Source organism: Melanaphis sacchari, unplaced genomic scaffold, assembly GCF_002803265.2.
Source record: "Melanaphis sacchari strain LSU unplaced genomic scaffold, SCAv2.0 Contig73_pilon_pilon, whole genome shotgun sequence".
NCBI lineage: Eukaryota > Metazoa > Arthropoda > Insecta > Hemiptera > Aphididae > Melanaphis > Melanaphis sacchari.
The window spans coordinates 2,957,526-2,984,585 of record NW_020271525.1 but is presented as its reverse complement, the minus strand read 5'-3'; the positions used below and the strand labels follow the sequence as shown (position 1 = coordinate 2,984,585).

The following is a 27,060-nucleotide window of genomic DNA, read 5'->3' as shown; positions in this document are numbered from 1 at the left end:
TATTCGTGTATTCGTATTAAAAAGTTATCGGTGAATTACTAAATTGTGTTCATATGTCTTTACAGTTGTAGTACAATAGTAGTAAAAATAGTAACTGATTTTCCGTAAGACGTAATTAACGTATATATGACAGAAACACGGGCCGCAACTTACGTACTATGTGTTATGGGGACCTTTTTACCGGGACGCAACTTAACATTTACTGCAAAACATAATTTAAAAATGTTTGATTATTTATTCGTTGATAAGAATAATCTAAAATTTCGGGTAATTAAACCATACTCTTATAGATAATTATTGATTCTAAATATTATATGTCTACGAATACGATCTATTATAAAACGTAAGCATACACTTTATTAAATACATAATATTGCTAATATATATGTGCTATGTGTTTTAATATATAATATATAATATTATGTATATTCGCATTATTTAGAAGATTAATAAATTAAATGGAATTTTAGAAGTTGTTTTTTTTTTTATTGCGGTCAGTTAATATATAGGTACGAATATAATTAGAATTGCGTATTAATAATAAATAACATCCGAAACTCAACAGTTAATAACTAGGTAGGAAAACACCTGCTATCACGAAGTACAGAAAAATAAATCAAGAATAATTAACGCATTTAATTGGTCCTGGGAATTACCTTTGGGCTGTATAGGAGTTTCTTGTTATGACTTTGGGTTTCAAATGTAAGAATCTTAACCTATAACATTATACTTGATGTGTCATGTGGTGTGCATATTATATTCACAATTCCATGGAACTGTATAGTTATAAATGCATAACTATGGAAATATAATGATGTGACGTTATACGCTTGTAAATATCTATAGTAGCTATTGCACATGATGTTAAGTTGGAGTTTTAAGATTTAATAACTTAGGTAATCATGAAATAATAAAAATATCAAGCGTCGCAGCTTTGTATTAATGCGATAATAATAATTATTATCCTTGTTCTCAATTAAATTTTAGATTAGATTTTAATATCATAATTTGTTAATTGTTTATTTTTGATTTAAGAATTTCTCACATTTTGACCTGTACAGTATAACTTATAAAATATATAGTGATTGTCAAACAAATAACAATTTATCATATTTATACCATATAAAAATGTAACTTTAGAAATGTCACGCAATATTCAAATACTGCTTATAAATAGCTTGTTATTTTTCACTATTCACAAAATATAAAATAAATAAAAAGTAAATATTGGTATTCGATAAAAATAATACTAGATAATATAATCAATGTAAGAAATATGTTTTTTTTAAGTTAACCTATAATTCTTTAATATTGTAATTTTATTGTAAGGATATATAATATGTAATAACTAATGGGTACCTACCCACTTAAATGGGCCGTAAATTATAATATATGATTGGGAGATGTACGTTCCACGCATGTTTATGTGCTCTAAGTAATTTTTTCGATCCCTAAAATTCACACTAACTTATGCTACTACAAGTCTTCTACAGTCCTAATTGCCAATATCCTTTATGGACAGAGTCGCTTGGGGAGGATACATTAAATTTGATATGAGAATATATATAGAGTTGAAAATTTAACTTTGAGTCTTAATTTTTAGTAAAATATAATATATTACTTAAGTTTAATGTACATAATAAGTTGTACTTAAAAATCATCATGAAAAACGTATATAAATATCATATTATAATATATTATAAGTCTATAAGTGTTGATAATGATAATTACAATAATAAAAAACAGTTTTTAAGCATAAAACGTATTTTATGAATCTTACCAACTACATCAAGATATGCGATTTGATTCTTCATGGGATCCGTGTTTATCTGGCACATATAAAACCCACGGTCACTTTGTCGTACGTTTCTGATGTGTAATCTCCACACCCTGTGATCCGTGTGCGTAACCTCCATCCGGTCGTTTTTCGTCACCACGAGTGTCTGTATGGACAGTATCGTCTGTGTGTCCACTCTAAGCCAGGCAACCTATATGCAAAACCAAATAAATATCGTAATAGTAAATACCTAAAAATTTAAGTGTTAATAGCGATTACAATTTAGTGTTTGGGGAGCTTCTTTCTCTGGCTTGAACCACGGTGAATTTTTCAAAAATTTTACTCTATTCTCCCTCCATAAAACTTTTTTTCAAAAAATATTATCTTATAAATTACTTATATTACGTATTAAACATTTAAAAAAAACTAGTAAATATAGGTATTTCAGTAGAACATTTTAAAGAATTAATATTATGATTATCATAGCAAAGTTTAATGTGAATTAATGATAAATAATGATTAAAATATTATAAAAGTACAATTTTATTAATAATTTAATTCTCTTTTTGGTTAAAGCGAACCCATTCAGGGTTTTAATTTATATAATTAAAAAAATATTATTCTTAACGTTTAGTATGGCAGTAAAAATATTTTCGATTCAATATGTTTACAACTATTTTTGAGTAGCTAAGTTTCCAAAGTCTGCATCGCCAATATGCGTCCGAACACGTGTATAATACTTGGGAACATATTATTATAATATGTATTTGGTCTACGGGACCAATTGTTTGCGTGCAAAACGTTCATTTTATAAGTATTGCTACTCATACAATGGCTACGATCACATTTACATCAATATATATAATACGCGGAGTATAAATGTATACGAATATAGTACAATTATTAGGTATAATAAGTATAAATACACGTTACAGAGTAAACCGTATATGTATACACCTATACGCGGTGCCGCAGGGTATATAAACATTCAATAGCTATTAAAACATGAAATAATTATTATATTACACGCAAAATGTCTCGTATACGACGCATAGCAAGTATAACAATTATAATTAGTATTGAATTTCAATAATTGACATAACTATCATTGCAACAGATTCCATATTACAGTTATATAACTATAGTAGGTGGAAATTGGGAGAGTTTGAGGGGGCTAAGCCCATTCAATACGTACAAATAGAAAAATTAGCCTCCTCAAATAATTGTTCACTGCAGGTTACCACAATAAAAAATAAATAATATGAGTAAAATATGTATATTAACTTTCAATTCAAATATTGTTGGAACGCGAATAAAAAAATTTACAATTTTAGAAAAAAAATCGGATGTGATATATTTTCTGATTCCATTACCAAAGTTCATACTTCTCTATAGACCACAGCGGCATGGCGTAATAAATATTATAGTATTAATGTATTAGTATATTTAAATGATATAAGTTTAATCTAGTTTCAATGCGTAGACATACTGGCATATACTGGAATCATTTGCAAACAATAAAAAAAAAAAAATGATATAATATTTTAAAATAAATATATTTTAGTTTCATTGTTAAGAGTTTTTACTAAATGTCTTATTTTTATACATTATTTAATATTAAAATTCAAGTATACATATGAGTTAATGCATAGTATAGTATGTCTAAAATAAATCACGCTTAGATTTTGCATGGTGTTTAGGGTGACATTATATTTTAAACTTCAGAGAGCGGTTTTGATATGCAATAAAGTATTTTTAAATATGACCCCTCTAAAATTATGGAAAATTTCTGCTTATAGCAAACATACACTTAATATTATAGCGATTGTAGAGATGTTTTTCAAGAAGTAAATGTTTACGCTCTGTCGACTAGCACCTATGCCACTCTTCTTATATTATATGTTGTGTACACTCAGTACACATGATTGTATTATCGATAATAAATTATAATTGTGTCGAGAAAAATTATTTACAACTCAAAAACAAAAAAAAAAAAAAAAAAATCCCACAAATATCGACTCAGTGTAATTTTACATACCTACGCCATTTTACACATTTTTATTTACGATTCCAATTTACAGATACCACTGAGTACCTGAACCTCTTACGTAAGTCGTAAATGGTTATGAGTATAATATATCGTGCATTCGTGTATATGCATCGTGATCGTCCAATGCACATGCCGGTAAGTATTAAATTTGATTACTGATTTATTATTTATCTCTGTAGAGAAATACGTTATTTATCGTTTATCATTTTCATGTCAGATGTCAAAAACGCATAGAAAGTATATTGAAGTTTGAAGTTTTTAGAATTAAAATACAGGTAGCACATTTATATGTACCATATTTACTAATATATACTTTATATAGGTATGTTACCATTACACACGATCCTTTTTATTTTTAAATTTTCTTTTAGTCAAAGAATTCAAATTGTTTTCGATAATTCAAGATCACTTAGTAAAATTAAATTTTTGTCGTCTTTTAACCTGTTGGATGTTATGTACAATTTAAAATATTTTTCGATCTACGTATAAGTACAAAACGATTTTTAAATAAATTAAAATGAACATAGTAGAATTCATTATCTAATTGAAGAACGGAAGAAATAAATAACAAAATCAATTAAATGATGTAAGTTTTTAAACAGTAACAACACATTTGTAATAGTATATTTTTTATAATTTTTAAGGGATACTTTTAATAGTTAGAGCGCTTAGAATTATCACTGCGTAGACAACGAAAACGTTCAAAACATTTTAGTTTTAAGTTGTTTTGATGCAAAGTACTTATTTATAATTGTAGGTAAATCGACCAAAAAATAATATTTTTGATTCGATATTTTATTCAACAAAATTCTAGAATACACTATTTTATCATACATTTAACTCATATGATACGCATAGGTAACGATAGAAATTGTCAAAAAAAAAAAAAAAAAAAAAGTGCAATCTTTTATAATAAGTATCATAGCAGTGTGTCTTTCATACTATAAATTATTATTATATAAGTAGTGTATGGCGACGACACTGGGGAACTGAAAATTTTAAAATTAAAGATCTTAATAATTTTTGGGAAACAACACGGTAGGTCACTCGGGTAATTAGGCGTGCTAGAATTTATATATGTACCCCTACGTCAGAGTCCCGCGAGTACAATAGATAGTGGTTTGCGTGGATATCATAGCCGTATCCCCTATTATTATTTTCCACAAACTCTTCACTTCTTCCACCCGAAAAAATATGCACGGAAAAAGAACAAAAAACAACCGACATACAGACCCCCGTAAAATGGAATAATAATAATATTATAAAATATACAGACCTATTCGTGCGCGTCTCCTGCAGGATTTATACACGAATAACTGCGACAACAATGCTCGAAGTGATGTGATTTAGTGAAATCCGATAGAACCGAAATCGTGTGTATAATAATGATGGTCAGTTAACGTGTTATGGATATACGATAATAATTTAATAATTATATATAATAATAAAGTAAGGGAGGGGGGGAAACCTACATCATAATGGAATAATAACCTAGGCAGTGGCATTTGCTGCAGTTCGATTGACATTTTCTCCATCCAAAATGTCACAACGAGGCGTCGAACAATGGCGATAAGGCGGACTTACTTGAGATTGCGACGGGCGCTAATTGCTCTGGCTGGGGTGGTGTTTATGCGTAGTCCTTAATATTCTTATACCTACGTCATTTTTCGCACCAATATGACGACACAAAAGCCGGAATGTGCCATTAATCGAATCAAGAAAAACGAGAGAATATTGCTTAAACATATAATTTGTTTTGAAATGACGAAAAAGTATACGAGTAATATACCTGACCAAGGATAGTTAGCGGAATCTAAGTAGAAAAATAATACCAGCATTCTACTTATTTAAAAGAATACCTATGTTTATAAGATAGAATGATGATAAACATTTTTCCAAATGGCTATACATTTTTTTTTTAACAAGATTTTTAATTTTCATATACCTAAAGTATATTTATTTTTTAATATTTTGTCATTTTTATCCAAAAAGTATGAAGAAAATATTTTCATATGTTTTTAGACTTCTGTTTAGTAGTAAAGTATACAACGATTGTAATGATGCTTAATAGCCATTTCGGGATACATATTCAAGAGGTATACCTACATGTCCCACATTGTAATTGAATTTAAACTGTTATTATTTGACTTGGATGAATTGAAAATTTACCTTTCTATGTGTATATAGTACCTAATATTTAACCAGTAAAGTATTTTCATGCACAAGGTTGAGACCATAAAAATAGAATAAATATCAAAAAACAAAAGTACCTATATAATATAATAAAATTTAATTTAAATAATTTATTATTCGTATACTTTATTGAATATTATTGTTTATTATTCGTTTGTTTATTTTTAATTTAATTAACAATAAGAGTAGGTATATGCTATATATGCTATAAAAGAACAAATAAACACAAAATACCTATTGAATGGATTAGTTTTAGATTCTCCGTGGAAATGAAAAAGTTATCCTACTGGTTATTTGCAATAATATGTGGTTTTTTCGAATAACACTTTTTGGAGCAATAAAATTAATTTAAAGACGTAATATTATGGGTACTAATATAAGAAATAAAAACTTGTAGGTACCACAAACGTGGGATATATTTGAATATAATGGACTTTTTCATGATTTCGAAATGCTCAGAATTTAAAAAAAACCTGTAGGTATAAACTGCGAATCTTAAAGAGATTATTCACGTTTTTTTTTCGTAAAAATAATACGCATAACTGATAGATATTTGATTAAGAAGGTTGGAGATAAAATGTAAAAGATTTCAAGGATTTTGTTGTTTATTCTAGGAGAAAAAAACAATCAAAATTATAATAAAGAACCAACAGGACTTCTTAAAAATATATTTACGGTATTATTTTGATTATGAATTAAAATAATAAAATGTCAATTGAGTATTTAAATTTTTACTGTAGGTTATACAAATAACTTTTTAAGCTTTAAAAGTTTTTAAAATAAATTAGATTTTAAGTTTAATTTTTTTCTTTAGCTGAAATAAAATTACCTGTGGTCAATAATTTATTACTGTGTTCAGAATCTTTTTCATATTGCAACCATCATAGATTCTTGATTTAACTGTTTAACACAATATATAGTATAATATACGTACCATAGTAAAAAACCCAGAATAGTAAAATATTACTTATTAGTTATTAAGGATGCCAAAAGTATTATATTTTTTATTTAAGCATATTATGTTTTAAATAGTTAAGTATAACTATTTGGGTAAACTTTTGGACTTTAAATATAATAATTATAATTAGATATATTTATTATATAATATTAAATGGATAAAATAATTTAGAACTCAATTGTTATTAAATTCAATATTATATAAAAAATATATTTAAATAATATAATGTTTATCATACTGGTTTTTCCAAAAAATAATTTTTTGAATAGATTCATATTGTTGCTCCAAATTATTTCAGTGAAAAAAATTAATTTTGACCCTTCTAATCAAACAATACATTGGTATATACTACAGACTACAGAGTATTATGTTTATATACATACTAATAATATTTGGTCTCTATGGACCTGTTTTCATTTATTATTGAAATACAAATATTTAATTCAATGTTAACATTTGGATCTCTACATGTTTACACTTCGTTGTTCTCATTTTATATATTGTTCTATTTTGTCAATCAGAGCTGTGTGTTCTTGTATCTTTGTAATTCTATTCATATTAAACCCTTCTAAATGCAGAGTTTCTTTTTTCATAAAGTTATTTATTTATAGTATTTTTTTCATACAAATGTCTTTATTACAGGAAATAATTAAATACTGTACTAAAAACTTACGTGGTAATGAAATGAATTATAGCTTTGTTTAACGATCTTCATTGTTTGACCTTAGATATTAGATAAAGTTTTTTACAACAATGTTTAGAATGAAAAATTAGTTAAAATAAGTAACAATTACATTGTTTTCATATAATTTCAGGTGGGTACAAATAAAATGATTTTTTTATGAGATTCAATGTTTTAACTTAAGTTCATTAACTTAGTTAGAGATGTAAAATATTAAAAATTTAATAAAAACGATGAAAACATGATAGTAATTTAATTTATTATAAAATTATTATGTAGATATTTACATTTCGACTTTTTAGCAGTTGTAAAATCAAAATAACAGGTATATTATACTGCAATAAAAAAAATCATATAATATTTAGTTGAGCATATTATAGTGTATATGGTATAATTTTATAAGTCAGTTTATGAGAAAAATAAAACAACGATTTCCCACACGTTTATTTTTTTAATAATTAGGACATAACTAAATAGCACTTTAATATAATCCACGGACATCAATGTGATGTATTTATTTTTGGACTTAAACACAACACACATTTTCATCTGATGAACTTATATAAAGATTTTTCGTGTACAATAGAAACACAAAGTTTAATCCTTTAATTTTTTGTTTTCTACATCATTTTTAGTTTACTTTTTAGCTTTTTGAAAAGCAACATAAAACAAACAACTTTGAGAATGAAAAAAGGACACATTTTGTTTTTATGAACTCCAGACAGAAGACAAAACATTAATGTTCTTTTGTATAAGCTATTAGAATATAACTAATAAAGTACTATACTACTATCTTAATAAAATTAATAAATTTGTAATCAGTAAATTATAGATAATAACATATTTGATAATAATACTCTTTCTTTTGTCTTAGATTTAGATAATGTTTTACACAATTTTTGAGTATTAAACTAAAAAATTGATTTATATTAATATTTACTTTAAATATTTATTTTGCTGTATTAAATAGCTTAATAATTTGTGATATTATTTGGATAAGAAAATATGTTTAACTATAGAATTTTAGAATAAAATAGCCGGAAAGTATACATAACCTCATCCGAGTAATGGTCACTCGTCACGCTTCATTGACCTCAGCGCAGACTAGTGGTGTATTATTATTATGAATTTGAAAACAATGATAAATCATCGTTGGTACTCGTAAAATGGTTCTGAGACCTGAGTGAAGTGAAGGTCACACAATGCATATGCTTACATTATTTCAATAGTATTTGCAGTTTTTTCTTTACACTAAGGAATCTAAAATTGTCCTTCTAAAATTATCGATATTGATAAAATCAATACAAAGACTATTTCCATTATTACCCACTTGAAAGTTTGGAATTTCCGGTGAAATATTTTTCACTAATAAAATAAAAGAAAAAGAAAAATCTTTTAGATAAACAGATAAGACAATCTTTACTTCAGTGAGTCTAAGAATATGTTATAAACTATTCAAAAAAAATTATTTTATTAAAGATAATATACTTATTAGTGCTGGTTTAAACTAATAAAAACAATAATTTAATATAACAATTGACTATTAAAATAATATTTATAAAAAAAACTATTTTTAGTTAATAAATTAATTTACGAAATTGCTTCATTATAATATCGTGACACTATGAATACTATACATGCTTACCCGTTAATTAGATTCACAATTTTTTTCTAAGTTAATGTCTTTAGCTATACCTACGCAGATTAATTTATCTCATTAATGTCAATAAAATAAAAATGCATAATGTAAAGATACAATTGATTTTCTAATTACCTCTTTAACTGAATCAAAGTATGTGAGGAAATAAAAGCAGTTTTTTTTTAATGATCGTCCCAAGGGATAGACAAACTTTAACATCTAACAACGGGTTCACGTGAGGTAATTTACAATTATATATAGTTGAGTTTTATACGAAGTTAGAACCATCCACCAAAACTTAAAACCATGTACATGTACCGTAGAATTCAACGAGTTTTAAGTATTAAATAAAACAAAATAATACACCTTTGAGCAGCTGAATGAATCAAATAGATTTATAGTTTAAAGACAAAAATTTAAGAAATTGCATTATTTAATATATTATTATAGTGTTACAAAATAATAATATCCGTATAAGTATTGAAAATGAAATGAGTGAGTTAATGAGTCAGTATACTAAGTGATCATTATATTATTATGATATGTATTTATTATTTATATTAAATAACCTAAAGTCAAGACCATCAAGATTTTTTCAAAAGCCAATTTTAAGTGATAGGCATCGGTTAAATATTTTTATTTATATTATAACTAATAAAAGAAGGTGTGTTGATAAACCAAATACTGAAATACGTATACATACAAAACAAGTTATATATTTTCATTTTGAATATGAGTTAACTAGGTATTGAATTAAACATTTCAAAGAGCTGAGTAATTATAATTGTTTAATTAAAATGCAATTTATGTAATTACATGTTTTGATTTTCTAGCTTTAAACAACTTTTATAGTCACTAAGTAAACTAATTTATTGTGTTATTTAACTTTTTACACGCATATGCAGATAGTGTAAACATAATTTATGAATATCTAAGATTAACCTAATCATAACGCTTGAATAACCCTTTTTTTGGAAATAAAAACTTCGTAGAGAACTATAAATACATAGAACCCGCATATTTTTATACACCTACCTACAAATTCAACCTTAATGTAAAACAATATATTTTACAGTTCAAAATATGTTAGCTGTAATGATTGCGTTGTTTATAAATTATAATATTTATTTATATAATATTAAAATATTTTATGGCTTTAAATTTCTGCGTCATATTTATTATTAAATAGTTTAGCTTTTTATGCATAATATATGCATATTTAAATATTATACATTTTTTTCAGTTTATAATATTTGTTAGTTTTTAACTGAAATTTATAAATTATAATAATAAATATCATGTTTAAAATAGTTAAGCTAAGATTGTTTAACATATGCTTCAATATGTTTTGTATGTACAAAAAAAAAAAAAAAAACATACAATATATAAAATATAGGTAATGATCAGTCACCTTTGCTTTTATAAAAAATATATCTTTATAAAAAAATAAAATTTAACATTATTTGTCTTACAGTTTATATTAGTATAATAAACTATAATAAACACGTATACATTAACACCAAAAGTAATCTGTTTCTTTCAACTAATGCTATTGACTGCCAAAAGAACATTAAGTGTAATTTTTTTCTCTATATATTTTTTTCTAGAGAACATTATTATGTTCTAGGTTACTACAGTGCAATAATTAAACTGTTTGAAATTGACGACTGACGAGTACTTTTATAGATAACGGTAATGACAATTTTTTTTACTAAATACTCTGTAATAATTCCTTAATCTCTTAAGGAGATAGGGAAAATAAAGTTGAATTCACGTATATAAATTATAGTTTAAATGTGTGTTACGACAATTAGCTCTTATATTAATATTATATACGTCAAGTTATAATATTAAAAAATACATTTCTATGAAAAAATATTTATTGATATGTATTATATATATTTTATAAGTAAATATTTGTGGTTTTGGAGTTTTTGCATAATAATGCACGTATAATTTAAAGTAGGTATATTATAATAGGTACTCGTATACACTACTTGTTAATAAAAGTTTTAATATTTTTTTATGGGTTATCCATTGCTTAAAAAATAAACTAATATTTTTTAATTTAATATTTTAGGGTAGTATACTTTGATGAAGAATTATTGATTATTGAACCAAAGCTTTATTATTTATAGGCATTTTACATTAAAGAAGTGAAATTCTAAACTGTAACCGTATGTTACTAATCACTAACAAACCATTAACACTACTTATTATTCAATGATTTAGATTATAGTATGTTACCTATATATTGTAAACTATATTGGTTTAACACTAAATATTTTGTCTATCAATATTTTCCCTGCCTAAATTATTCTACTCAAGAACATTAAATTTAAAAATATACAAGTTTACGATAAAAAAAAAATAAATATTTGATTTAAATCTGTTTTGTAAGAATGTAAATAAAAAATTGTATATACATTTTAAAATTTTAAAGCTCTATAGTCATATAATAATATATTATATAAGATAAGTTATATTCAGTATGTATTTTTATCAATTGTGTAGTTATACTAACATTTTAACTTATAGTTTCTGAACATTTTTTTTTTAATTTTAAGAATTGAAAATATCCTAATTTTATAAATATAAATTACCTTTTCTAAAAATTTCACGTTTTGTTACATGCATAATTAACCTACACCAAATAAGATGTCGAATAGATATATATTATGAATTAAAAGTGTACTCATATTATGTTTATACAAAAATAAACATTGAAAATCAAAAGTATTGGCACAATAAAATGTTAAAAAAATTATGTAACTATTAAACTATATTATATTAAATTAATAAAAATAAAAATTATTGAGTATGATAGGCGAATATTTACAAACTGTTTACATAAAAACAAATGTATAGGTTGAAATTTTAACAAATTAAAAAAAAAAAAATCAGTCGATTAAAGTAGTTAAAGGGTTCAGTTAATGAAATCAATGTGATAAATTAAAAACGTAAAATGTGATTGAAATAAAAATATAATACATTGTACGAATGTGTTTTAAATGTTATAAAATTTATAAAATTTAATTAATCAATGAACTTAATATAAATGGTTTTTAGCTTTTGCTTAATTTCGGATAATCGGTAGTACAGACAGTACAGTGGTATGATAGTATTCTCATTCACTGCACATACACTGAATACTGCAGATACATGTGTCCAACAGTTTCAAACGTATAACATTTAATATGTGACATATAGAAGAAACGTAAGTATATTTGATTTTGATTTTTATACATAAAATATACGGATCCGCTAAATAACCAATTTATTTTCATTAAAAAATATTATAGATGAACTCAATATAAATTAATTAGGTATAGAGTATAACGAATATCAATTAAACCACTTATGGACTTAAGGGATTCGTAGTGTAATGTTTCAAATAACTGTTAATAAAATATACCTAATCAATAAAATGATTTGTGTTAGGAAAAAAATAAAATTCATTTTGAAATATATAATGAAAATAATTACTTTTGTATCAAAAATAAATTGTTATGGCTTTTTTTTTTTTAAATTTATATTTATATTATTCAAGTGTTAATTACTGAAAACAGTTATAATAATATTGTATGTTTTATAAACTTACCTTATACGTCGACAGTGATTCTACGACGCACTCGAGGATTGCATCTCGACCGACAGTTACTGTTAAATTATCCATCCGGTCACTGAATTTTGGTGTATCACTGAATAGTATTTCTGCAAATACAATAATTAGTTGTAATCATTAATAATTTTCTGTTTAGATGTATTTCAACTACAGATATACATAATGTACTTATATATCTGTGATTTCGACAGAGATGCGAGCGTAAGCCAGATAGGTACTTTGAAAAAAATATGATGTCTATCCCCAAAACTTAAGTACCTATATATTATTCTTAAACAATGCTCATGATTATTAATTAATTGATCTATGTAGTACGTACTACCAGTGTCGATGATATCATCTGAATACATACGACAAATTTCTACATAGTAGTTTATTTGCCATCCATACCAACCCATCAGAAGTTCATACAATCAAAACATTTTTAGATAATATTATCCTTTTGAACTTTAACTCTCTTTTAAAAATTAATCATAAGCATACATTTTTTGAATTTTTTTTGAGACTTTATAGTTTGAGGCTTAGCTTTTACTAACTTCAATCACAAAGTGTTTACACCCAACCATCTATCCACTTAAATTACTTATGATATTTGTCACAGTTGAACCATAGGATCGGCACTACTACCTACTATACGCACTCTATAACTGAAAAAAATATCGACAATATAATATACTGCATACACATAAATAGTTTTTACTTAACGAAATGATAATAATTAAAAATGTTTCATGTGAGTTCGTAAATCGTAGTAACTTCATGCCCACTCTTTAAATTTCTGAAAAGTTCAACATAATATACACTTGGACAAAAAAGAGTGTGACGTAGGTATCTACGGTAAGGAAAAAAATCATTTAACAACATCATACGCGCGCGCAGTTTGTAGGCTCACTTTTTTTAAGACTTAAGATCTCGAAAATTTTTCGAGGTCCGTCATCATTGTGTGTCTGACACGAGAAAAAAAAACCTAGTGTGTCTCCGTCCTGAGATGTTTGACTGACGCGTCAATTTCCAGTTCCATTTTATCATTATGTTCACATATATTATACATATACGTATAATAATAATATGCTTATTAAAAATTTACCTTTAGGACAATGCGTTGAAGCAATGATATTATAATGGTATTATACTGTTATGTCATGTCTCAGATTTGTCATTAGTGGCATAAACTATTATATCGTTTGAGACATAATAATTTTTTGACATCTACCCCATATAACATTTTAATATTATATACAATATGCTGTAGGTTATAGTAATATATTATGACACTATTTGAGTATAGGTAATGAGTAAGCGTTTATCAAAAATTTATAAATTAGAATGTATTAAAAATGATTAAAATCAAATATAATTATAAGAAGTTGTATTTATACTTTATTATCTTATTAAACAATAATAGACTTATGGAAGAATGTTAGAAGAAAATCGCGTTAAACATAATTGAATATTAATATATTTATAGCCTGTCAAACTTGGTTAACTTCAGTATTCTTATTATAGTTAATCTCATTCGATTTGGCTAAGATTTTATATAGATTATTTTTATGAATATTTGAACCAATTTATGTGTAGTATTTATAACTGAACGATTTTAAAAATCAAAAAATAAATATCTATTACTTTAGTGTACATAATATACATTATTATTGATAGTGAACATTTTACTATCGATTTTCATCTTCCTATGTCACTAACTAATAATTATCTATGATCTATACACGCTGCTAAGTTTTGAGTTCCTTGCCTCAAAAAATTACTTTCTCACTGAAATTAAATTATGTCTTATGTAATATTATTGTTGTCACCATTGTAAATCGGTATAGGGTTGTTCAATAAATTTATTCAAACGAGGTGCCCACATCCACAAATGCCATTCATCGGGGGCCGGGGGCCGGGGCCCGCATTGTTCAGTGACCCAATTGCATATGCAATGGATTTGGAAACGACGCCTCCACATCGGCGCGCGCGTAATGTGATTAAGTGAAATTGTAATTAAGAGCGAGGCTATTATTATAATTAATATTTTAATATTATTGTGTTGCAAGAATGAATACAAATAAAAATGATAATGGAACAATTTTTTCTTTCTTTTTTTTTTTTAGAAAATGACAAAGCGGATGGTTGTTGGGCGAGGGCGCAGTGTGAACCTTCGCTGGGACTTTTTTCTTTTAAGGATTTTTGGCGGACCCCCTGCGCATTGTGTGCCCAAGCGCGATTCGCGTGCAACGGTTTCCCGTAATAAATTCCCATGTACACCGCACTTGTACAAGTACATAATATATTGTATACTTATACTTGTACTTATGTACTTACGTATGTATATACGACAATAAATACGCAAGCGGGCGGCACAATACTGAACTTGTGTATTGCATGAGGTTTTTTTTGAGGGAAAAGGGGCAGGGTCCGCTCCGGCGTGATATTTTAATTCAGCTAGTCACGCCATTCGGCCGTTGTCTGTTCACGTGCGGCGGCTGGTCACCCGCGTTTCACTATTTCACATATTATATACCTACTGGCTACTACACACAATAGATACGCGAGTGTAATAATAAATCGTCATACAATGTACGGGGTGATCCATTTAAATGGCTATGTGTTAATTCTCCAAATCAATTTGAAAGGAACAAAAAGTGTATCATAAAATTTAAAAAAAAAATAGGAAGCGGTGCACATTAGGGTGAACATAATGTGATATATATATATATAATTAAAAAAATAATATAAACGATTTTATCTTAACTGTATAAAATCTTCTAAATATTGTTGTGGTCTTTATATTTTTAATGTTATTTTGGAGATAATGTTTGCTTGTTATCATATGTGGACATGTGGTAAATGTCACCCTTGTTCCGGGGATTATACTAGTAGTATTACACTGTGCAAATATGCAACACACCAATAAAGTACATGTTTCATTCTTGTCGTATGTTACTGACACCTGGTCGTCGTCATTCAATGATCGTTACACAAACAACTGTTTTTTATAAGTTATAGTTATTTAATTTTGTTTCAATAATAACTCAAAATAAATCAGTAAAAATATTTTTTTTCCATGTAGAACAAGGGGACATGATGCTTTAAAAACGGCAATTTTATTTAAACGGACGTATAGTTACTCTATACAGCATATACCCCAAAAATTAGTTATTAAGTTCTTTGCTCATTTACGCATGCGCGCTGCTTGTCGGAAACTGTTTATTCAATATACATAATAACTGCCGGATATTTATGCTTCAACATTTTTACAAAAGGGTCTTGTCTTTTGAATTTATGAGATTTAAAATGTAGGTATTTTCGTTGATTGTGATAATTTTTTTTGTTTCTTTCTATACAAACAATGAACTTAGGTTTTATAGGAATATTTTTGGACGTGTTCTATTATTGCCAATGCGTATTATGCGCAATCGTTCGAATGATGCGATTAGGATTTTGAAAACAGCTTTAAGGGTTTTTATTTTTTCGTTTTAAATAGTGTACTTGAGAATCGACTTGAGCCATGTTATCGATACTAAAACTTTAGGTTTACTAAAACATTTTCTGGAAGTAAAATTTTAAAGTAACAATTTTTTTAATTAACTTTTAAAATATGAATCGCCCTAAAATTTAAAATGCCACCGCTACCGAAAAGAAAATTAAAACATTAAAAAAAAAAAAATAAATAAAAAAATATTTCAAATCGTATGAGAGCTTATTTTTATTTTATTTTTATCAATAACACAAAACCCTATTGTGAAATAAATTATTATGGCTATATTTAAACGCGATATACCCTGTATACCTGCAATAAATCGGACGACGAAGACGAACGACGAAGTACATCATGAAAAACGCGAGTGCATATAGGTATAAGTACCAAGTATATATCCACTAATATATATATATATATTATATATATATATATTGTTACCACTACGTACCGTCACTATATTAGTGATGTTTTAATTTCACTCAGCCGAGAGAAGCAACAATAATAACGGCCACTTGGCCGTAGCGGCGGCAGTGGCGGGGGACGAATATCACATCAATAACCGTTGCGTAACGCGACGATTGATAACAATAAGTCACGCACATGTAGGTTATATATACGCAAACATATTACATATATATATATATAAACACGCCAAATAGAGTCGTCCCTTTCACACTTTCATTGGGTCTTATCAGCATAGGACACGGTCCGCGTTGATTTATAATGTACATAAATAATAATATATTATATTATATTGGTATCCCGGACGGTAGAACGTAAAATCGGACGTCTTAATTATAATAAGAAAGAAAGTTATATCTACCTGTCCGTTGCCGCTCGATAGAGACTATATTATTATATATTATTGACACTTATTAATTATTTTTGTTATACAAGATACTATATATATATACATAGAAAGAGAAGTATAATATACTTCCTAATTTATGTTTTCATGCTGGTTGAATAAAAATTAAACAGATGTAACGGTATATAATATAGTAGACGCGATTACGATTTGTATATCCACTCTTATAGGTATATACAAATGCTAGCTCGATCCATCGTATATTATACTGCGTCCCATGGCGAGCATTATAATTATTATTATTATACGAAGTTATCGATTCGTCCAAACAATCGTCCGACACGTCCACGAAAAGTTAAGAAACAAAAAGGAAAATATTACAGTTTTCACCTTTATAGCCGTTTTCAAGCCGTCGGTAGCGTAACCCCGCAATAACGCGTCGGTGTTCGCATGACTTCGAAACGTGTAATTTAGTGGCCAAAGTGGCCTGGACTACCCTCTCACGGAAAAAAACAGGCAAAAGAAAAAATATGTATATTAGAAATTCAGACCGACGTAAGAAATGTGTATTTTAATGACGGGTTTTTGGCACTTAAAAGCCAATGCTATGGTAGGGCTATATGTAGGGTCTATAATATTATATCGACTTCGTCGAGAGGTCAAATGATTGATTAGTTAAACGATATTAAGCTTTCAACACAATTTATAACATTGTATACGTAGGTATACCTTGTTACCCTTATTAATGAAACGTTATTATTATAATACTATAATACACTAACTTCTTGATAATTTTGTCCACGGTATTAAAAGGCGAGTGTGTCGCAATTCACGATTTTTCCAAAGCGGTTTCGTGTATACACCTATACACACAAATATTATTATTATATTATATTTTATACACAATATATTAATATGTCCTTTAAATAGCAAATTTTACGACGTTCTTTAGAAATATCATCCATGTAATTTTGCACCTTATGGTAATCGGAGTTAAGATATTGTCAAAATAAATTGCTTATTCAAACGTTCACTATCATTAATTTTAACATAATTTCAATTTGTGACGTTGACATGAGCATGTAATCTTTCAAAAAGACATAATACCTATGCACACCTACTAATTTTCTTTTACCACTTGGATAGTAAATTGTAAATATATTTTAAGCAAATTATTATAATATAATATATATATATCATTATAAATGATTTTTATTATTTTTAATGTCTTCTATATAAAATTAATTAATAATTACATATCGTATCTATAAAGTTATGATTAGTTAAATCAGTTATAGTCATTTTAGCTTGTCATTTCTTCAAAAATTAAAACCAATCAAAGTTAAAATGTATTATTAATACTTATTATGTATTTAAACCGTTTAGTTATTAGATATGTTTTCGATTTGTATTTGTATTTATTTATTTATTTTTTATACATATTACAAATAGACTTAATGTAAACAAAAATATTTTATATTGCATACCTCCTTTAGGTTGTACTTAAGTAAAACATTGTTCCATCAGTGTATAATTAAGCAAACTTTTGTGACGTTATCACATTTAATCGGAATCAGAATATTGTTCATTTGTACAATTAGCTAAATTAGAGCTTAATTGAGAATTGAGATTATATCTTAACAAATATTTACAAAGAACAGTAAAATTAGGACTAATTGAGATACAGAGATAATGAAAATATCTTAACATCTTATGGCTCTGTAAATATTCGAATTTAAAAATCGAAAAACTAATAAATTACCTACTTGAAAAATATTTAAATTTAAATTTAATGTAAATTCGATGTATATTATCAGTCTTGAAATGCAAGAAAAATTTGTTTTTTAGTGTTTGTTATCTTCAGAGATCATACAATATTTGTTAATATGAAAAAGGGATTAAAAAAATAATGTAACTGAGCTTTCATCTTTTCGAAATCAAAAACGTTGAAATATGTAAAAATATGTAAATTAAAATTTAATATTTGACGTTGTTACACCATGAAATGAATTAGTAACTTACAAAATGCAAATATTTATAGGAGTTCTTTACCCTAAATTGAATAACAATAATGATAATTCTTGCAAAATTTAGTTGTGCGAAGCGTTGATATTATTATTCTTATCATTTATATTGATTTATCTCAAGAACTTCTATACAGTTTTTAATTACTTGTAATTTAAGTACTTTGTTTTCGAAATCTTTACAAAGTTAAACTTTAAGTTAAACTTAAGAAAATTATAAACACATGTGTATACTTGAGTCTTTTATACATGTAAACATTAAATATCAAAATATTTTAATATTAGCTTTTTTTAATATTGATTTTAACTATGAGTATCTGATCCATCCAAAACTTTTAAATTTCATATAATAATTGTAAAGTTAAAAGAATATTGAATGTAAAATACATAAAATGAAAAATATAACCATTAAATAATGGTTTGACGAATAAAAAAAAAAACTATAAATTACATGAAAAGTGAAAATATACGTATTTATCTAATATTTTAATAACTTGAGGTAATATATAAATCCAACATTGGATCAAATTAAGAATCAAAAAAATTCAATAGAACAACAAGGATGACTAGAGAAATAATCGAAGATAAAACCTGACTTAATAAACTAATAATAAAAAAAAAAAACAAAAAAAAAAACGCTAAGATAAAAATACCATACTTTTATTAAAACAAAACTCAACCCTGCAAATAAAATTTTCTCTAAAGCTAACTTACGTATACTCAGTATAGTGCTCAGAATTGGTTGCCGTATGCCAAACAAGAACCAAAAAATTTCTGAAAATAGCACTCGAGCTTTCTTGGTTCATATGAAATAAATAACTACACAATGACGCAGGATTGATCTACAAATCAATATGGATAATTAACCAATACAAACATTTTTAAAATAACCTAAATAAAACCATGAGAATTCTCCAAATACATCTAAACCTAGGCTAAGACTACTTATTCTACCAAGACATTTTTTTAGATGATTAACAAGACAACTAATAAATAAATGTTTATGTTAATTTGTATTGAATACAATGTATTTATTGTAAATTTATAACACTTAATATGCTGAGATGGTAAATTAACTAAATAATAAAAAAAATAATGTACCTATATAATATTGCGTTATCAATCTTACGTTTATATCAGAATGATGTTTTCGGTGTTATTACGGTTCTTATACATACTTAAATAAAATAAAATATAGATATTTACTTTCTAATAGTTTGTTGAAATAAATTGATTGATACAATACAAATTTTAACATTTTATGTTATTCAATTGAAAAAAATCTAGTAAGTTTTATGTGACATAAAATTGGAATGAATGAAACTTGTCAGCACTTATTTCAATTTCTTTGATAGTTATGCGTTATAGTGTTATACGAATATATATATAGACCACAGTCAGAGTTTGGGTTTTATTATTATTATATGTTTTTTTTATTATGTCGGACAAATAATCAAAGCTTCCGTTGGTGTGATTTGTATATCGTACAATCATGAACATATATATTCGATTTGAAGGAACAATATAGGAGAAAGATCATAAGAATTTATAAAAACGCTATATATAATATATTATATATACAATCAAATTCCTAGTTTTTACATATCTAAATAGATTATACTATACATAAGGACGTAAATTATATTCTACAAAGATAAGTTTGTCTTTAATTAATTAATTAATATTTGTAGTATTTTATTTAATGCGTGCAATTAAAATAATATTGAAAGTATTATAATAATTATTATTACTTTGTAGTTATACAAATAATTAATTATTTGAGTAAAAGAATAATTATACAATTTAAAGAAAATACTCTATAAGTCATTTTTATATTAAGTATTTCATTTCACATCGAATATCGAATTTATATATGTTCTTTGTTGTGAACTCATGAATAAGGTTTATTCAAAAGTGCTCAATAAGAGTTACTCTGGAGTAATATTTTAAATAAAAAAATTACATTTCCATGTATTTGATTAAAAAAAAAAAATAATGTTGAAATAAAATTGAAAATAATCAAGTCATCAACTGCATTATATGTATAGATATAAAATTTATATTGTAAATGCATCTTTCCATAAAACATTTTTGAAAATATTTCTTGAATAAAAACATGGTAGATGTTGTAGAAAAATGTCAAAAATTCAAAAAATAATTTTTGGCCAAGTTATTTGTCATTTAATGATTATTTTATCAAAAACAAATTTTATATTATTCTATTTTCAATACGTGTAATATTATAAATTGAATTATTATCAAGATAATTTAATTCGTACACATATTTCTATTTTATGATTTATTCGTACTTACATTGTACATACGAATATTATTTTATATAAAGTCAAAATCAATGTATTGCATTGAAATTTTAAAAATCTTCTTACATTATTATAACGTTAGGAATTAAATACAAATTTTGATGGTATAAAAGTATAAGTGATGTTTTTACAATAAGAAAATTAAAATTTAGTATTAATTTAATATATTCATTATTGAAAATTTTAAATTAGAAAATAAATATTTTTATCATACCAAATTAATAAAATACAGTATTTTGCGTTAAAAAAAAAAAATTTAATATAAGAATGAATCTAATTATTTGAAATTGATATAGTATATACGTTTTTATCAATTATCAGTATAAAACAAGGAATACATATTTATAACGTATGTACTCAGTACTATTAATATTGATTATTATGAATTAAGACATCTAAATCTACGGGATGGAGTAAATTATTATTTTCTACGTTTTATCTTTAACTTAAAAATAAACTACATTGAACATATTATTTTATAAAGAAGTACAAAATCACTATGTACATTAGACATGAGTATTCTATTAAATGGTATTGAATTACATAATTAAATAAAATATTTTATAAAAATATGTTCAAATAAAAAAATATTCAAATATTTATTTATGGATTTTTTAACTTAGGTTATAATATATACATAATTTTAAATACAAAAAAGTTTTATATGAAACTTTTTTCACTAAATTTTTATTACTGTTTATTATAGTTTTCTTTCTGCTTTCTATCAAACTAAGTAGTCAACCGTCGAGAGAGATTTACCTGGTATGTTCATTATTTTATATTTTCAAGAGTTAGGTAACTTTATTTATTTATTATACATGATATATGTTGTGACACACAACTCAAATTAATATCACGTTAATGTTGATTGAAACAGAAAAGTTATGTTCGTCTTATAAAACTAACATCTTATTCTCTTCAACTCATAAATACAATGATCAAAACATTCAAAACTTTGAGTATCAATTTTTAAGTTATATCTACGTAGTATTATGTTAAATAGATACAAAATTAATAGGATTTTACTATTTGAAGAATTATAGGATTTTCCTAGTATTATTTTTATTACAAATCCTACATTATAAAATCTCTTCTATAGGAAAATGTATGTCAATTTTATTTATATATCTACTAAACTAACAAGAAATTATTGTGTAACATCAAGTAAAACAATAGTTTATTTTAAGTTTATATAATGCATATACCATATTATATGATATAATATTTGAGTATAGAAAATGTATATGGTATATAATAAAAATGTTTTTAAAACTTTCATATAATTTTTCAATAGACTATAAATTGAACTTGCGTAATACTAATTAATTTTTACAGTTATCTCTAAAATTTAAGTTTAAATTGATTATATGTTTCAAAATTTTAATACACCGTTATTGGTTTTTTTTTTTTTATTTATTTCCTATCAATATTGTATATAAATATTAATTTAATTTCATAACATTTACACTTAAGTTTATTTTAAGTTTTAATATAGTTTGAAGTTTGGTATTTATGTTTTAAACAATAAGACCATATATTATAGTCTATTAAATTTAATGAAAAAATAATTACTAAACGTCCTAGAAACATATTTATTATACTACGGAGCACTACTCAAAATTATTTTATGAATGCTATTGATCACTGTCACATTAGAATGTACATTAATAATTAGAACTCTAAAGTTTGATATTGATATGATAATCATTTTAAAAAAGTGGCATTAATTTCCACTACTATAGAAAATATAGTTATAAGATATTAACGATTAGCACAAATGTTAAATATCGATCTATATGATTTCAGGTTACTTTAATAAAAACCACGATTTTCTAACTTATATGGGACTATTCAGACTAAACTATATCTTACATCTAAACATCAGTAATAATAGCATATATATTATATAATATTATGTAATCTAGTCGTACATATTATGTGCATTTTGCAAAACATCCTGTGGTTTTACACAAGTTTACCATAACATAATTTCGTAAAATGTATGTACTGCAAAATAGCATAACACATTATAGCATAATACATTTTCGTCCTAACAACGCAAGGATATTAATGATATATTATAATTTTATATCCAATACACATGTCATGAAAAAAATTATTATATAAATATAATAATCATTCGAAATACATATACTATGTTTTTTCTAAATTTATTTAAACATGAATACATATACTTTTCAAAAACATGCGAATTTGGGATAGGTATTTAAAAATACTTTATAAATAGTGATATTTTATGTATTCCTTCGAAATTTAGTTGGAAATTTTATCAGTGTTTTGAAAATAGTTTTAAATTTAATACAACACGCGTTTACGCGATATTAGAAAATAATTTTCATTAGTACTAAATCAAAGTATTTTTGAATACCGAATAAACAGTATTCAAATACACAAAATGTTTACTAACTAGCTGTAATGGTCGTGTATTGGTATACCTAATATACCTAAACGTTAGTGTCGTGCATGCGTTTGATTAAATTCGTTAAATTAAAATGTTATGAACGGACGGTTTATGTTAAAACGCAATCGCATACAATACTCTATACATATTATTGTTTTGTGCTGTGAACGGATTAAATTTGACACCCACCTTTGGTGTTGTGGACCATCGCGAAAACGAGCATTGACCAAAAGTACGTAGACGATACTGCTGTCATGACGGTGGCGGCGACGGCACTGTGCAGTCGTAACGGTCGCACGCGGTCTGTCCGTGGGCACCTCTGGTTTGTGTGCTCGGAAAACTGTGGCGTGCGTCGGCGGTGGCCGTAGCGGTACTATCAACGGCCGGTGACGTTGTCGGCGTTGTCCGTCACCATATTATGATATCCAGTCAAACGTCTAGCGCGTTGATAGTTAGGTACCACGGTCGTCACGTGTGGTTCAGAATTATAGTGAATAGGGTCTGCCGCGTTTCCGCGTGGTTTTTAAACAAGAATAACTCAAAACTCACATAATTGGCTTAAATTAACCTTTTTTTTTTTTTTTTACTAAAAAATCGTAGAAAATCGTGTCGCAAAGTTATTGGCCGTTCTCTGAAATGCACGTTTGCAGAGCTTCCTAAAGCAACAAACTGCGTTATTCAGCATCTGCTTCAGAATTTGGGGTCAATTTCGTTGATTTCAATAACTTTCTTCAAATATTATTGTTTTAATCTTTAGGTAACGTTCATACACCCACAGTATGAGAATTCAAAATCTTTAATTGCATTGAAAATAAACACGACTAATTAGTATTTGAACAGCTGAAAGTTTTGTGAAATAAAAATGGTAAAACTATTCGTTTTCAAGTATTACACCGACCCCACCAATAGCTGTTGCTATCTAGTATTCTTAAGTGAAAAAGTTTTGTCTCCAACTGCTCGTTAGTTAGGTCTTATGTAGGTACTTTGTGGTTAGACTGCAGCTATAGGTAATTACTATAAATACTACTCTGAGTGGAAGCAAATGAGATGCATCTTGTAAAAAAAGCTATAAATAAATTGAATCTCTTAAGATCAGGAAAGCAATTCATATATTTTAAAATGTATAAATAATAAATTTATTTAAAAATATATTGTTTATTAAATGAGTCCTTATTACTTATAACATTGTACTTACATATCTACATAGCTACATGTGTATTCTGTACCTAATATTTTTTTAGTATTTTATATGAATTTAGCAAATCTAAAAACTATAAAATTAAATATAATGTAGGTATGCATGTATACATGTATACAATATAAAGTTTAATCGGTATAGTGTAGTATAGACTCTATAATAGAAGTCTAGTTTTTATTAATCGTGATGTCTATAAACAACAGTTTACTTATTATTGCCCATCCAACTTGAATCGGGGAAAAAATCCATTGATTATCATTATTTACAAAACAACGTAATATATCATAAAGTTTAATAATATCAGGGTCAAGAACTATTTATAAACACACAGAGAACTCTCGAAAATGAAAAAAAACTATTACCAAACCTATTTAGTGGGACGAAATTGGTTTATATCTTTTTTACTGGGCGCAATTAAGGTACCCGCTTTTGGAAATAGTTTTTTCAACATTTAGCCCCTATTTATAAAGAGATTAGCATTGAATAAATAAACTAAAATAAATAAATATTAAAATCTTATAAATATGTATATAATTATATATACGTATTTATATAATATAAAAGTTTATTGTATAATCAATATTGAATAAATATTGGATTTATTATATTATAATATTATAATAATAAATATAATCTATAAGTAGCATATTATTTTATTGTTATGAACTTTAAAATACCATCTTACCGTAAAATAGTGTAAATAGCTTTATGATATAAATAGGTAATATCTAAAAATGAATTGACATATTATTTTAAAAATATTATTATCCAAAGTAAAATTTATAATATACGTAAAAGCTTAAATTTTATACAAATAATATGTTATTAAATTATAAAAAAATAATGAACATTGTTATTCATGGTTTATGTGTTTATGTTCGTTCAAATTTAAACTTCAAAAATATTATGTTTATATAATTTTTAAATTTTTAGTAATGATTTAAAATATTTATTAAGAATATTATGCTATATTATAGTATAATAACGTAAAATAAGTTGAAAACAGACGATTTTAGAAATATTTTACTACAAAATGTTAGTAGCTTATAATTCTTCATAATTTTGTAAAATTTTCAATTTTAAATGTGGGTGTATAAAAAAAGTATGTTTTTATAAATATATTTTTATAGATATAAGAATAGTTTATGTGAAATCTTGTATACATTTTTTAAGATTTTTTATCTAACAATGTTTTATCACCAATTATAAAAAAATTCAATTTATTATAACTATATCAAAAAGTGTTAAAATATTTTGAAAATCATATTATATATAGAATATGATAAAATATATATTTGATGAAAATTTCAAGTATCTACGACCAAATTGTATTTAGATTACAACAAAATAAACAAAATCGATTTCGTCGATAATTGTTACTAAAATTACAAAATAAATTTTATGCGCATTAATATAAATATAATCATATAAAAAGCGATTATTTTCTGTTTAGTCATTTAGAGTGATCTGTGTGCTTTATATTTTTGTTTACTTGTCAGTTCTTAGTTGTAGTTGTCGTTAAAAGGTACAAAATATTAAAAGAAAAGGAAATTAAATCTTGTTCTGTGACTGGTGACCAGAAGCAAACCATAATTGATTTTATGGAGTCATACTAATCTATCTGCATCTCAGAAAAAATAAATGTAGCATCTTTCTCATTTATTAAGCACGTCAACGGCAGGAGTTAATAACAGTATAATACTGTATAATAGATCAGTTAAAAAATGGCGTTGAGTAAGTATTTAAATTTTTTTAAATGTTGTTAGTTAATTTATTAATATCAAAAAATTTAGATGTGACGTGATCTGAAAGGGAAAGAAAAACAAAAGAGGCAATAATGAACTTACAATGTCCTTAGTACTAAGGGTTGTAAATCAAGTAGTTG

The 27,060-nt window shown here is 25.6% G+C and overlaps 1 protein-coding gene across 1 annotated transcript in view; it reads right to left on the bottom strand.

Moving 5' to 3' along the window:
* LOC112600942 (lachesin-like) overlaps nt 1–24,233 on the bottom strand; it is a 33,359-nt gene extending 9,126 nt beyond the window's left edge. Inside the window, exons 1-3 of the mRNA XM_025348300.1 lie at nt 24,167–24,233; nt 12,901–13,013; nt 1,781–1,988 (exon numbers count right to left, since the gene is read on the bottom strand). Of these exons, the coding sequence (XP_025204085.1) occupies nt 1,781–1,988; nt 12,901–13,013; nt 24,167–24,233 (388 nt within the window). The remainder of the gene's footprint in view (nt 1–1,780; nt 1,989–12,900; nt 13,014–24,166) is intronic.
* Between the last annotated feature and the right edge of the window lie 2,827 nt (nt 24,234–27,060).